The following is a 13,994-nucleotide window of genomic DNA, read 5'->3' on the forward strand; positions in this document are numbered from 1 at the left end:
TCATTGTGTGTTCAGGTTCCCACTCTCTCTCTCTCCGGCATCATCGTGGATTATTCATTTTGGCATGCATAATTTAGGGTCTGAAGGAGAGCGGTTCTGTAAAAGTTAAACCTCTTCATCAGAGGCTCCTCAGCGCAGAGGCACCCAACCCAACAGATGGCTGCAAGTGAAAACTCAGAGAGGAGAGAGAGAGAGAGAGAGAGAGAGAGCCTAGAATCTGCCAACGCCATGTGTCCTCCAGAGTTTTTTTTTCTCTAGCAAATGGAGAAATTAATTTATTTGCAACAAAATAAATAAGGGCATGTTGACCCCACCAAATCTGTGATAGCCATCATAATCCCAGAAGGGAGGGATATGACTCTCACCAACTCTTACTTTGATGTGTGTGCTTGTCTTTCTTTGTGTGCTTCTGTCAGCTATTGCGGCTGGGTATATAGGTGGCTCAGATGAGATTGCATTCAGGTGCAAAGATTGCTGAAGGCAACAAAGAATCTACATCATAGCTGTCTGCGTGTTTTAAAAGGACACCCAGTCTCCAAAGGGGACAATTGAGCCTGATGCTGATGGATCAGGCTTCATGAAGTATACGATCAGAATTATGGCCTCTGCACTGTCTTGTCTGCCAAATAGAAAACATGACAGAGAGCACATTCAAGCTCTGGTTGCTTAAAAAGTGTTGTTGTAAATTGGCCTTATTTCTCCCTCAGGATGCTCAGGACACTCTGAAGTCCTCGGATAAAATCTGCCGGCAGCTCATCTACCACCTGACACCGCATTCCAAGTGGCTGCGCCAGAGCATGTCCAGGAGGAAGTCACAGGCCTGGTGAGAGAGCCACACCCACACTCCACATTCCCATGACAACAGTCACATTCCCGCCACGACCGTCGTTTTTTCCTTGACAAGAAACAGAATCAGCAGCAGTTTTTCAAACTTTAATGGTGCAAGTGACTTCGCAATTCTCTTTCCAAGATTTTGCTTTTTTTTTCAGAACCAATAACCAACTAACCTTTGCCTGAAGGACCACCCATGAAAGTTTTGTTTTTCAATTTGCTGGCCAATACAAACCTAGTCTTTTTGTTAGTACACTCAGATGTATTTGCTTAAAGCTTACTTACAGCGTCTCTTTATACACTACTGTTCAGTGTCCTATTTCTGTCGACTATAAACCCTCCCTCAAAATTAATTATTTTCATTTAAGGTTTCTATACGCTAAAATGAAATCGACGCACTAATTCATTTTCTTGTCCACATCCACATATATAAATATATATATATATATATATATATATACACATCCACAACTGTCCATTACATGTAAATATACTATTTAAAACTCAACCCAATGGTACACATGGAACCGATAACAAAATGGATGAAACAACAAACCTTTGCCAACAATAATAGGAAAAAAATATACTTACAAAGTATATACGTTTTTTTTCTTATGCAGAGCCAGGACTCTGTTTCAAAGTGTGATGGGCAATAACCGATTGAAGTTAAATTCCACTTAGCCAGCAAATTAATTTCCTCTTTCTACAATCGATTGGTTCTGCCTTTTCAACAGTCCTCTCCTGCAAGAGGTCACAGAGAAGACTACACACCATTTCAAAGTAGTTGGACAAAACCTAAAATGGTTCAGGTCATTTCACACTGTAAGGTAATTTTAAGCATCAAGATGACAAAGAAAGACTCCCCATCAGTAATTAATTTATGGACTCATTGAAATGCTGATGTATTCACTGCCTGATGCTGTAGTTCTCAGTACCATCAAATGCTTCTGGAACTTTCTGTCTCTGGGGGTGAGCCTTGAAAGTCACAGAGAGTGATTTTATAATTACAGGACGTTATAAAGAGCAACTTTTTAATACATGAAGGCACACCCAAAAGGTTTTGAAAGCCACTGAAATTACATCTCTTTCTGCTGTCTAAATATTTTTAATTAGGAAAACATACATTTTGACAAGTTGTGTCACAAGGATTACACAAGTTAGTCACATTCTGTTTTCACACATAACCTATGCAAATGAGCATACCTATTGAAAGCTACGATCTGTTCAGTAGTCAAGACTAAGCTCAATATGTCATAATATTTGAATCATCTGTCTGTGGAGTAGATGTGCAGTGTTATTGGCCAGACCATGTATGCTACAGGAATTAACATAGGACTTTCATAGGACTCAGTCTGCTCAAAATAGTCAGCTTGTGTGTGTGTGTGTGTGTGTGTGTGTGTGTTTGTGTGTGTTTGTTTGTTCTTGTGTATGTGTGTGTGTGTGTGTGTTTGTATGTTCGTGTGTGTGTGTGTGTGTGTGTGTGTGAGCTATGTGTGCGTGTTGTTTTGTGTGTGGGTTCCCTTCACAGACACTCCATGTTTAATCAATCCCTTCTAAACAGCTGCCATGCCGGGGCATGAAAAGGCTTGCATGTAGGCATTTCCTAAAGGACATCAATGCTTTTCAGCTTTATAGCAGCGAGGATCACCAGTCTACACAATGCAACATACAGTACCGCTCAGATGTCTGTTGCCTATTCTCATGTATGTTGATTTATTTGAATTGTCAAGTTGGTTTGGCAAATTAGGTTGGATGTATTATATACATATATATTTTTAATCACACTTGTGGGCGCCCTTTGTGGGTTGAATACGTTGTATTCCTTATGTAGACACATATGATCAATCATTACTTAACCTAACCATAAACCAACCCTTACAAAAATGCAATGTTTGCGGCAGATTTGCAGCAAACTTGTGGGTGATTTGTGGCAAACAAATGAGTTCACTAGAAAATATTGCCAATGGTTGCCAATGTTGGCCACTAGAGGCAAACTTCTGCTGTAGCAAAGTTCTGGCATCAATGAGAATGAGAAGTTTGCCACTGGTGGCAAATGTGCTCGCCAGTTATTTGCCATCACACTTAGCCAATAATGACAAACTTCCAGTGAACTTCTTGTGACAAACCTAAACCTTGTATATTGCTGCAATTTTGCTGCAACATTGCCAGAAGTTAACCATAACTATTTGCCAGAAACCTAATTTGCATGTGAAAATATGACCTTGCCGCAAATTTGCGGCAACTATTCGCCAGAAACCTGAAATTTCTGTAAGGGCTAGCCCTAATCCCTATAATAACAGAGATGTTTATTGTACTAAATTGTTAAGTACATAGCGTTTAAAGACAATTAGAATGAAGTACATTACAGTGCACATGGTTCACTACAGAGGCCTTGTGGGCTGTGTGACAAAATAATGAACAGACCAGATTCCTTAGACAAGGTTTGAACCCTCAGACAGCCCTGATGCAATTTCTCTCAGTGGTCCTATTAGTGAGTGGTGCATTGGCCATGAAAATGACTAACTGGGTTCAGTTGCATTAAAATGGGTTCAGCCATGAGAGGAAATGATAAACCTGTAGTGACTGACGATGTCGTGGCAAATCATTGTAACTTTTTGCCCATTTCTTTCTGTATCTCAAACACACACTGAGATAGGCACACATGTGCGTGTGCGCACACACACACACACACACACACACACACACACACACACGCACACGCACGCACGCACGCACACACGCGCACACACACACACACACACACACACACACACACACACACACATTCACAAGTCGTGACTGTACTGGGGCGTTATGACAGGAGAACTATTTTCTTCATAAAAATATGCACACAGTCATGTTGCCCTGACAGAAACTTTTTTTTTAGACAGCTAACCCTATTTTCACTTTTCATTAATTAATTCAACCGTGTTGTAAAACAGCCATGGAAACTTCCCTTCTCACATAGCTACAGTATAAAGCCATATCATATGGTGTGAATAGCAAGGGTACTGTGCATATTAACCTTGTGATCTGCTTTCAGGGCTAGACTAAATGAGGTTGAAATCTCACCTTCAAACATATATTTTCAGAGTGTTTCGTGTTCCTGACAACACACGTATTTCAAAGACCAGCAGAATTGTCTATTTAGGCAGAGACTGAAGGAGCATGGGGACTTTTCACAGATATTTTTAATCACATTGCATTCATGTGGAAATGACAATCTAATGGGGGAGAGGAGCTCGGCAAGCGGATAAAGGCAATGCCATTGTGCCGCTCGCTTTTCAAAAGATTTGAATGGGCTAGTGGTTGCCAGCATGAGGCAAAGAGAGAGAGAGAGAGAGAGAGAGAGAGAGAGAGAGAGAGAGAGAGAGAGAGAGAGAGAGAGAGAGAGAGACACTACAAAGACAATATCAGATGATGTCAAAATCAATCTCTATTAAAATTAAAAGCAGCACTCTCTTGTACTCAAAATGAAAAAAATAACTTGGGTGATTTGTTTTAAAAATTAAGGTGCCCAGCTATCTGGAAATCCAGGCACAGTCTCTTCCCACAGTGCTCGGCCATGTTAGAAGATAGTCTGACACCCTCTGTTACAGACACAACAGACTGAGATTCATCATGAGATCTGGCGTCAGTGAGAAACATACACACACACACACACGCACACACACACGCACATGCACATGCATATGCACACTCATGGGTGTGTTTCATTTGCTCTCTCACTAGTAAGAATACAAAGACAGACTGTATGTAAGGAGGAAATTGATATGCTCTTGCTGCACAAAATGTGGTTTTGGTTTTGTGGTCGCAACTCACACAAGGTTGTTTGTTTGTCACGGAAGGCCACCATCTGCTGTGAGCTAACGCCGTGTGGCTGAAACCTGCGATGGCTCACGGGTGCGAAAGAATTTTTCACAGGTGCGAAAGAAGAGTTTCAGGTGTGAAATCGGCTCTTGTCGTGCTAACAGCAGTAAGAGGCCAGTCTCACTCTTGTTATCTGCTATCTCATTGCTGTTCTATCTTATTTTTTTGTTGTTTTTCTCAATCTCAAGCCTGTAAAGTGAGCCCTGTGCCAGCTCTTTCTCAAAGAAAACACCATATGTTAGTTGCAAATTCTGCTATGAATGTTTTAATAACTTAATCTTTAAAAGTAAAAAGTAAAATTGAAAGACAGCAATAACCAGGGCAGTTTGTGACACACTATGAAATAAAAACAGATTTAAAAAGCTACACGACTATTACTCTGTTGGTATTTTGCTACAGCTCCCCTCCTGATCACTGTAGGTCTGTCCAATTATATAATTTATTTCTTTGCTGTCTTCAAGTTTCTGGGTCTCTAATGCCTAGAGTGGATAATGACGGTCTGGGCTATACCCCTAAGAAATTGACATCTCAATGAACTGAGATATATTATTTTAAAGAATTACTGGGCAGTACTGTGCCTACAATTCCCCTTGTTATAATGGCTTCCCATGGAGGTAGGCAGCCTTAAGCTGTCAAGCCTTTAGTGGCAATGCCGACTGTGCCCTCGCAAGCGCTGTGGAGTTGACACGCCGTTAAAAAAGTGTCAGCCCAGTTCCAAAAGTTTTGAAAGCATAGGACGTTCTTCTTTTTTTTTTGGAACTGTCTGACTTTCTATGTATGTGTGGTCTGACATGTTGACACAGAATGGCACTTCCACAGTCCTTATGCCGCCTTCACATTGGCACTTGAAATCAGCTCCGATATTCACAATGCTTCCCCACTGGATGTCGTACTGGACTGTTGAAAGGGTTGGAAGCATTTTGAGTTTGGCAGACAAACGCACAATAGTAATATCTTATTTTTAACTAATTGTCTAACTGCCCTAATAACATTAGGAAACCATGTAAGACAATGACATGACAAAAAATGTTGTTTGGAAATAATTATTTATTTTACACCAACCGTTAATTTTACTTTTCACAATATGGGGTTGTGTACCTCTATGGATTATGCTCGTCCCTTTTTGATGACTTTTGTGTGAAACTGTATTGTTTAAAAGCATGTAATATGCTAATATAAAAGATAATTCAGTTTGTTTATCGGCACCATAGCAACGGTCGGATTGTTTTTTTCCACCGCACTCGTTTGCAGCGGTTCGGATCCATTCGTCTGCAAATCTCCATAGGAAATGAATGACTTCCGGTCCTTTCTCTGCCGTATTTGCAGTGCCAATGTGAAGTGGGCATTAGAGTGTTTTAGAGTCTTTTATTCTAACTGTAAACCTTGTCACCAGTGCGCATAGATGAGAAAATGTTTCTCAAGTCCTCTTTTACAGCTGAAAATGCTGAATTATTTCTCAGCCACCAGCTGGTGTGTTGTGGTCCTGATTGCATCAGGCTGTTATGATGCTGAGGTTCAACAGCCTCCCAGCACATTTTTCCTGTGTGATTGGCTCACGACTGGACTCCATCCCATGTAAAGGCACAATAGCTTCATTCATGGAGCTGATTAGGGCATCCTCGTTATCCCAGTGTGGGCTGCCGGAGACAAATTAGCTGCTCTCCCTCTTTGTGTGTGTGTGCTTTTATGTATGTTTGTGTGTGTGTGTGTGTGTCTGTGTATTCACTTTTGTGTTTGATGAGGCTGCAGGTAGGCCTGCATGTCTCCCGTTTTGTGCGTGTGAGTTTGTGTGTGTCCATGCAATTGTGTGCGCTGTTGTGTGTGTCTGTGTGCCCACTTTTGTCTTTGATAAGGTTTACGGGTAGGACTGCACGTCTCTTCATGCCATTGTGTGGGCGCTGTGTGGGCACTGTGTTCGCCCGTTGACAGGGTTCTCAGAGCGAGTGCAAGGGCCTGTCACCTCTCATCAGGCTGGACCACGGGGGACCCGCGTCCATGTCAGCCTGCGGTAATGAGCGTTGGCACGCTGGCACCACCCTCATCTGTCACCCTTTCAAATGTCAAACCTGTTGTGCGCTTGGACCAGGCCACCACCAGCCAGGGACAGAAACAGAGGGAGAGAGATAGAGAGTAAAGTGGTAAATCAAAGTCAGATTGAGAGTCAATGTGAATAGATAGCGCAGGAGAGGGGAGTATTGACGTTTGAATGAGAGTGGAGTCACATTATAAAGAGGCAACAAGACAAAGAGGCAGTGAGAGGAACTTGAGAGACAACTCTGAAGGAGAGTTTGTGTAAAGACCAAACTGTTAAAAAGAGCAGAAGTTTAATCTCAAATATTAAAGACTTTAAGGCCAGTCTACCCACCATATCACAAATTACTGTTAAAACACTCCATTATATGAAGTTCTATGACCTGAAAATATTCCATGGCCTAGAACTTTTGTGTGAGGAAGAATTTAGCATTGTAGCACATTGACTTTCAATGACTACCCCTTGATTGCTGAATCTGCTCTACTTGGGTGTGTTTGGATAAAAACATTGACCAAATGTATAAATTGAAAAACTAAATATTTTATTTTTGGTTAGTTAGTTTGATGTATAATTCCGAAACAAATCAGAATCAGATTGGACGAACTTTGCTATTCCAATTCTAGGGTAAAACTTTCCCTTGAAGCATTAGTGGCAGAGGCCAGTTGTCCCTTTCTGATCTCCTTAGCCCGTAGCCCTTTGACAGAGTTATTACAGAGTGGAAAGGATGGTCTATGGACTTAAGAAATGTTTCTCATGGCCGTTTCACAGCCCTCAAACTGGCTGACATGAATAATAAAGAAAGCTTGTGAATCTTTTATGACAGAGGGAAAAAAACAAAATGGCCCCTGGCCACCCCGTACACCCCCTCATCGTTATTCCTCTGGGGTACCAAGCGAAAGAACGGACCCCGAGAAGGAGGGAAACTTGTCTCACATCACCCTGACTGGCATTACTTATTAATAGACTGTCTGGACAGAGTCTCGGACATCTTCTGAGCACCATCCCCACAGCTAAGCCACACACACACACACACACACAGACATGTGCACACACACACACATGCACACACACACACACACACACACACACACACACACACATCTGCACACACACACACACACACACACACACACACAAAACACACACGCATGCACACACACACACACACACACACACATAAACACACACTCTCTCACACAAGCAGTCAGAGAGACGAGAGGTGGAGAGAAATGTTTGCACATTAATTTATCTTTTAATAGTGTTCAAACTGTATTCATTTGCATCAGTCATTGGGTTGCTAGCCCATAAACACCCATTACACTCATATAGACCCTTTCAACAATAATAACAAAAACAATGCTTGAACGTTCTATTTGGTTCCCAATCTACTTCCTCTGCATTAAGATAACATATGGAATGTTAAAACGGAAGCCTTGTGGGGCCAACTATGATGCTGATAATGGAACTCTCTAGAAAGGGTCTATAGCCCATTAACACTCATAAGACACAGGGTGGTCAGGATGTATGGGGTGACTAAAAAAGAGATGGAGAGAGAGAAATTGTGCTTGTCTAGAAATTGTATCTAGTCATCCTAGCATTGCTTGCTAGTGCAGAGAGGAATTTTACTTCATCTTGCATTTTTATTTCATTTCATCTGTGTAGGTGGAGTGTGGCAATAAAACACTAAATGCAAAATAGCAAAACTGTCACTCTTGCGAGATACTAATCTGTTGTGACAGACAGACAGAGGTTACAGGGTCAGTGTCACGCAGTGTAATTGCCTGGGCCATTCCCAATATGGTGTGGGAAAAAACACACACACACACACACACACACACAATGCAACTTAATAGCCATAGTCTAATTTACATTAGGCAGTCTGTATAGAGCTGAGAGATATTAAACAATCAACTTGAATTTCTTGAATTTCCCCTTGAGGGTCAATAAAGTATCTATCTATCTATCTATCTAACTTCCATATTATTCTACCATGCTGTATCTCCAAGTCAATGCAGTGGTCAAGAGCAGATTACAGGTTTATATAGGTTAAGTGACAAAACATACAGTGTCTACAGCTGTGGTGGTTAACACATGCAAATGTGCATATTCTTAACCAGCACCCATTGTATATCTATGACCTTAACAGGATGACCAAGGTCAGAACAAAAATCATGATTGAGAGGGAAACACCATTTTGAGCAATATATAGTAACTGATACAGCAACTCGAATAAGACAGCAGAGACTGTGCGTTGTAGCTCAAATATGTGCATGTAATAGAAGTTCACTGAGAAGTAACTTTACAAGTCTTGTACTACATTTGCTATGCATGTGAAAGAGGGAGGTGATATCGTAAAATATCTCAAAAACACAATCACAATTTCCAAATCTGAATATAAGACCACCACACATGTTGGCTTTATCAAATTATCCATATGACCAATTCCTTAGGAGGAGATGAGTCACCAAAACGGATATAAAGCCCTGACCCACGTACCGAGAACAATGAATGTCACACTTCTGCCACCTTAATAGTATGATTATTCAGCTAGGTAGATTACCTGCTTAGTGAAATTACCAGTGTTAGTGCACAAATAGAACCTATGCATGGGAGAACAGGACTTTTAAGGCACCAACATGAGTCTGCCGTCACTTGCCACGCACATCAGTGCCGGCATTTTTAACTGACAGGCATTGTATAAACAATGGATTTTATGGAACGGCACAGACAAAAATAGAACTGAGTCGTAATCGACACAGCAGCAGTGTTCGACGCTGGCATGTGGGGTTGTACTGAAAACAATGAAATGTAATGTCATGGAATGTTGATAGTGGAGTGCGCCGCGCTTGTGTCAGCGCCAATGTGCAGAACACATTACTTTCTGAAGCCATGGTTACCCACCTCTGCAGTCATTCATTGTTTTTGTTGTTTTTTTTTTGGGGGTGGTTAATAAAAAGGAATTATGTGCACTCAAACTCTGAATGCTATGCGGGTGTTCCATCTCTGCTTGTATTTACATACGTAATATCAGACCATAGAATATGGAACACAGCATCACAGGCCCTCCACCCCCCTGGAGAAAACTCAACAGGAAGTGAAATTTATGTCACTATAAGTCAACGGTTGCCAGGAGATGTGTTATGAGTTCAATGTGAGCATAACTCCAACTGACAAGCAAGGCCGACAAATAAATAGTAGAATACATAAATAAGACCAACAGGTGTGTTTGAATGGGCACATGTGAGTATAGGGCTGTCTGAAGTCTTTTTTCTTGCTTACAGGAAAAAAAAACACTTACAAATGTATGATTGCACATGTGTGTGTGAATCATAACCCCCCAAGAATAAATAAAAGTTGAATGAATGAATGAATGTACTTTTAGTTGACGACACACACACACACACACACACACACACACATACACACACACAGATATACTGTAGACACAGTCAGACAGACAGACACACACACACACACACACACACACACACACACACACACACACATATACTGTAGACACAGTCAGACAGACAGACAGACAGACACACACACACACACACACACACACACACACACACACACACACACACACACACCCACCCATCCACACACACACACGCATATCACAAGCATATTGAGATTTTTAAGAGAGAATAGCAGAGTAATACACACAACACTATAGCCCAAGTATCATGACTGATGTCTTTGGGTGTTGACATGCAGGATTAAGTTTATTCTTTGCGGGTATGCTGCCTGACGGAGCTGGAAGCCTTCTGTTGTGACTGCCAGAGAATAATCGACTTTGGTGTGAGTCACATGCCTACCACTGACTCCAGCAGGTCCTTAAAGTCAGCTTTAAAGCAACATCAAAGTGGCCCAAAGCAGTCTGTCTCTCAAACTTGTCTCATTGTGCGCTCTCTCTCTCTCTCTTTCTCTCTCAATATCATCTTCCACTTCTCTATCTCCCCTTCTATCATAATTTCATTTCATCTTTTGCTTTTCCTTCCATGCTCCCAGCCTAAGATATCTTCTCTTGCCTCCTGCCGCTTTCCTACCTCCACATCTGCCTTTTGTGTGTGAGTCTCTCTCTTCTCTTTACCACTCTGACACACACACACACACACACACACACACACACACGCACATACATGTTGACGCACGCACACACACGCACACACACGGACATGTTGATGCGCACACACACACACACACACACACACACACACACATCACACAAATGTCACCAGTGAAAGGACACAGAAAGCCCAGGCTCTGAAAAGGCTAGTGTAGAGGGATAAGATGTGTGCTGAGAGAATCATCCTCGCATTCAGAGGGAGAATAAGACTCTGTCAGTGTCTGCACCAGACAACCCCCGGCCGACAGCCAAAGGGGTAGTGGGAGACGGCAGGGGAAGAGCGTGTAGGAGGGAGGTGGAGGGAGGTGGAGGGAGGGGGGTTATATTTGGAAAATAAATTGAATTCGAGCCTCGTGCTAAAAGGAGAGGACACCTGCTCCGCACAGATATCTCCACCACGGCATGTTTCCATAGCACGGGACGGAATGCAGAAGATGTTCAGATCCAAAGTGACTCGGCAGAAAAAAGAGATGGGTGTCCATGTGTGTGTATTTGTTTGTGTGTGTGTGTGTGTCTGTGGGCCTTTGTGTGTTAGTGTGTATATGTGCGCACACACATGTTCTATCACTTGCACCAAGCATAGAAATTCAGCAATCCCTTCAGCTTGTTACATAAATAAGATTTTTCTCGAATGCCTGAACTTCACCCCCTCTCAAAGTGTACCAGCTGTCACACACACACACACACACACTCTCTCCCTCTCTGTCTCTCTCTCCGTCTTTTTTAAAAACGATGAATTCTGAGGTAGATTTTTAAATGCACAAGCCATCGCCTACTGGTAGCTGATTACAGCTGGTAGATTCATTGCCCTAAGCTGGACAGACATCCATCAGGGCTGTTTGTGACTCCCCCCTCACCCTCCCCTAAAGGGCTCTGCTGGGGTGTGTGTGTGTGGGGGGGGATTTTTTAATGTCTGCGGAAGCTGCCATCCGCCATCATGCTGTGGTGAAGACGGAGTGGTCGTACTAATGCCCATGACTCATATCTAGGCCCCTGTGAGACTGCATTGCATGAAACGTTTGGCTATCGCAGCCTCTGCAGTCTTTATTGATCCCCAGATAGCGGACTGGGTCGAGATCACTTCACTTTCTAAACCAGATAGCACATGCACATAATGAGCAAGTTCAGTGGTGTTGACAAAAGGTGGTGTTAACACAAGAGACAGTATCACGAATCGTCGCCTCTGCTAATCGAATCACCAGTTTTATATCTAGGTTAGGGATCTCCAAACAACATCTCTTGACACAGCGGATGCCATCAAACGTGACTCATGAGCGTGTTTGCTCAAGCTCTGCAGTCTTCCACCTCCTCATCAGTGGGATGTAATTGAAATATGCTGCCAGACAAATAGCTAAACGTGTGGATGCGTGGCTGGTGGCGAGGTTCAGTCGCTGCATTCGTATCCTTGAACAGCTTGGAAAAGAAACAATCCAGCAATCCCTGCGAATGTTGCATATAAGCGCTTATTTTTTCATTGTTATAATCATCATCATGGATTCATTTCTCTTTGAAAGAAAGAAAAAATACCAGAAATACAATACTGAGGACTCAGCATTGCTGAGAAGTCTTTTCTCCTCTCTGTGTGCATTTGATAACCTACATCTATACACTTAAACAGAAAGGGCTGAAGGATCATCTTGACTAACGTAAGTGCAGTAGTTTTGTAGGTTGCTACCAACCTATTTTAGGATTAAAGCAAGATTGTTGGCCTCCCACACATGCTAGATACTGTATGTGTCACATTAAATCAAATCTATTTAGTTATTTTGGCTTCATACTCATGTTGATGATACACTGACTTTAAAAAAAAAAAAAAAAAAATCAGGATAATTTCCAATTCGTATAGCTTGTGGCTTTAAGTCTAGAAATGTAAGCAAATATTTTGCTACAGTCTCCTTTTCACCATGTCACAATTTTTTTAGAAACCTGATACGCTTTAGCCTGGATAGCCAGTGTTTGTTAGTCACACAGCACTTGTGAAATGAAGATGTAATTGTTTGGGAACATCCTCACTGAAATGGATATGTGTGTAATTGGAGATGGAGAAATTAGAATAGTTATGTCATTTTGTCCGCTGAGGAAAACTCCTTCAATTTTGAACATCTGGCCTTTTTTCAGGAAGGTTAAAGCACACTGTGTGGGTGTAGAGCCTTATGGATTATAAGGATTTCTGTTCAAAGCCATTTTGTTGCTATGGGGCTGAAATATTCTTATGGGAGCATGCGGTGTAGGAGGGAGAGTGTTTGTGAATGTGTGCTGGCATGTGAGAGTGTGTGTGTGTGTCTATGTGTGTGTGTGTGTGTGTGTGTGTGTGTGTCTGTGTGTGTGAGAGCGTATGTGGGTGAGGGAACCAGCACATGAGTGGGTGGGTGACTTTAATGTATGTGTGTGTATCTGTCTGCCAATTAGGGGTTAGCTAGGTCCATGTAATGAATGTGTGTATGTGTCTATGTGTGTATATTTGATTCTGTCTGTATATTTGTGTGTGTGTGTGTGTGTGTGTGTGTGTGTACATGTATGCATACCTGTGTGTGTCTGTGTAAGTGTGGTGCATGTCAGTGTCTGTGTGTGTGTGTGTGTGTGTGTGTGTGTGTATGTGTGTGTGTGTGTCTGTGGTTATCGACCAGAGGATGTCAGAGTGAGGTGAGCACGGCCACTAATGGCTGGTGTGTCGATACAGAGCTTTCAGACCGACAGACCTCCAATGAGAGGAGAAAATGGTGGAATACACAACACAATGAGAGGAGTGGACCCCCTACGGTCACATACACAACAGAATAATCACCACCATAAGCGTGTTTCAGTCAGAGCCGGGACATAAATGCAGATAGAAGGAGAAGTAAGACAAGGAAGCGATCAGAGCCCTTTGTGTTTTTTTCCCTATGGGTGAGGAAAGCAGTGGTGTGACCGAACTGGTCAAACGCTGTGAGGTGAGGAGGTATGAAATGGCCGTCAAAGACAGAAATCAATGAGAGAAGGCATCCACTTCAACAGTGGCCCTACAGTGCAACTAAAAGAGAGTCACAGCTCTGTGAACAGGATACCAGACACACACACACACACACACGTACACACATACATACACACGCACGCACACAATCCCATGCTTGCTTGCATAGAGAAAAA

General features: G+C 42.3%; 1 protein-coding gene across 1 annotated transcript in view; it reads left to right on the forward strand.

The window, feature by feature from the left end:
* Nucleotides 1-13,994, forward strand: part of lrrc75ba (leucine rich repeat containing 75Ba) — a 31,237-nt gene that overhangs the window by 7,979 nt on the left and 9,264 nt on the right. The window contains exon 3 of the mRNA XM_048244272.1: nt 708-823. Coding sequence (XP_048100229.1) covers nt 708-823 — 116 coding nt within the window. The remainder of the gene's footprint in view (nt 1-707; nt 824-13,994) is intronic.

The sequence above is a fragment of the Alosa alosa genome, chromosome 5 (assembly GCF_017589495.1).
Source record: "Alosa alosa isolate M-15738 ecotype Scorff River chromosome 5, AALO_Geno_1.1, whole genome shotgun sequence".
Taxonomy (NCBI): Eukaryota; Metazoa; Chordata; class Actinopteri; order Clupeiformes; family Clupeidae; genus Alosa; species Alosa alosa.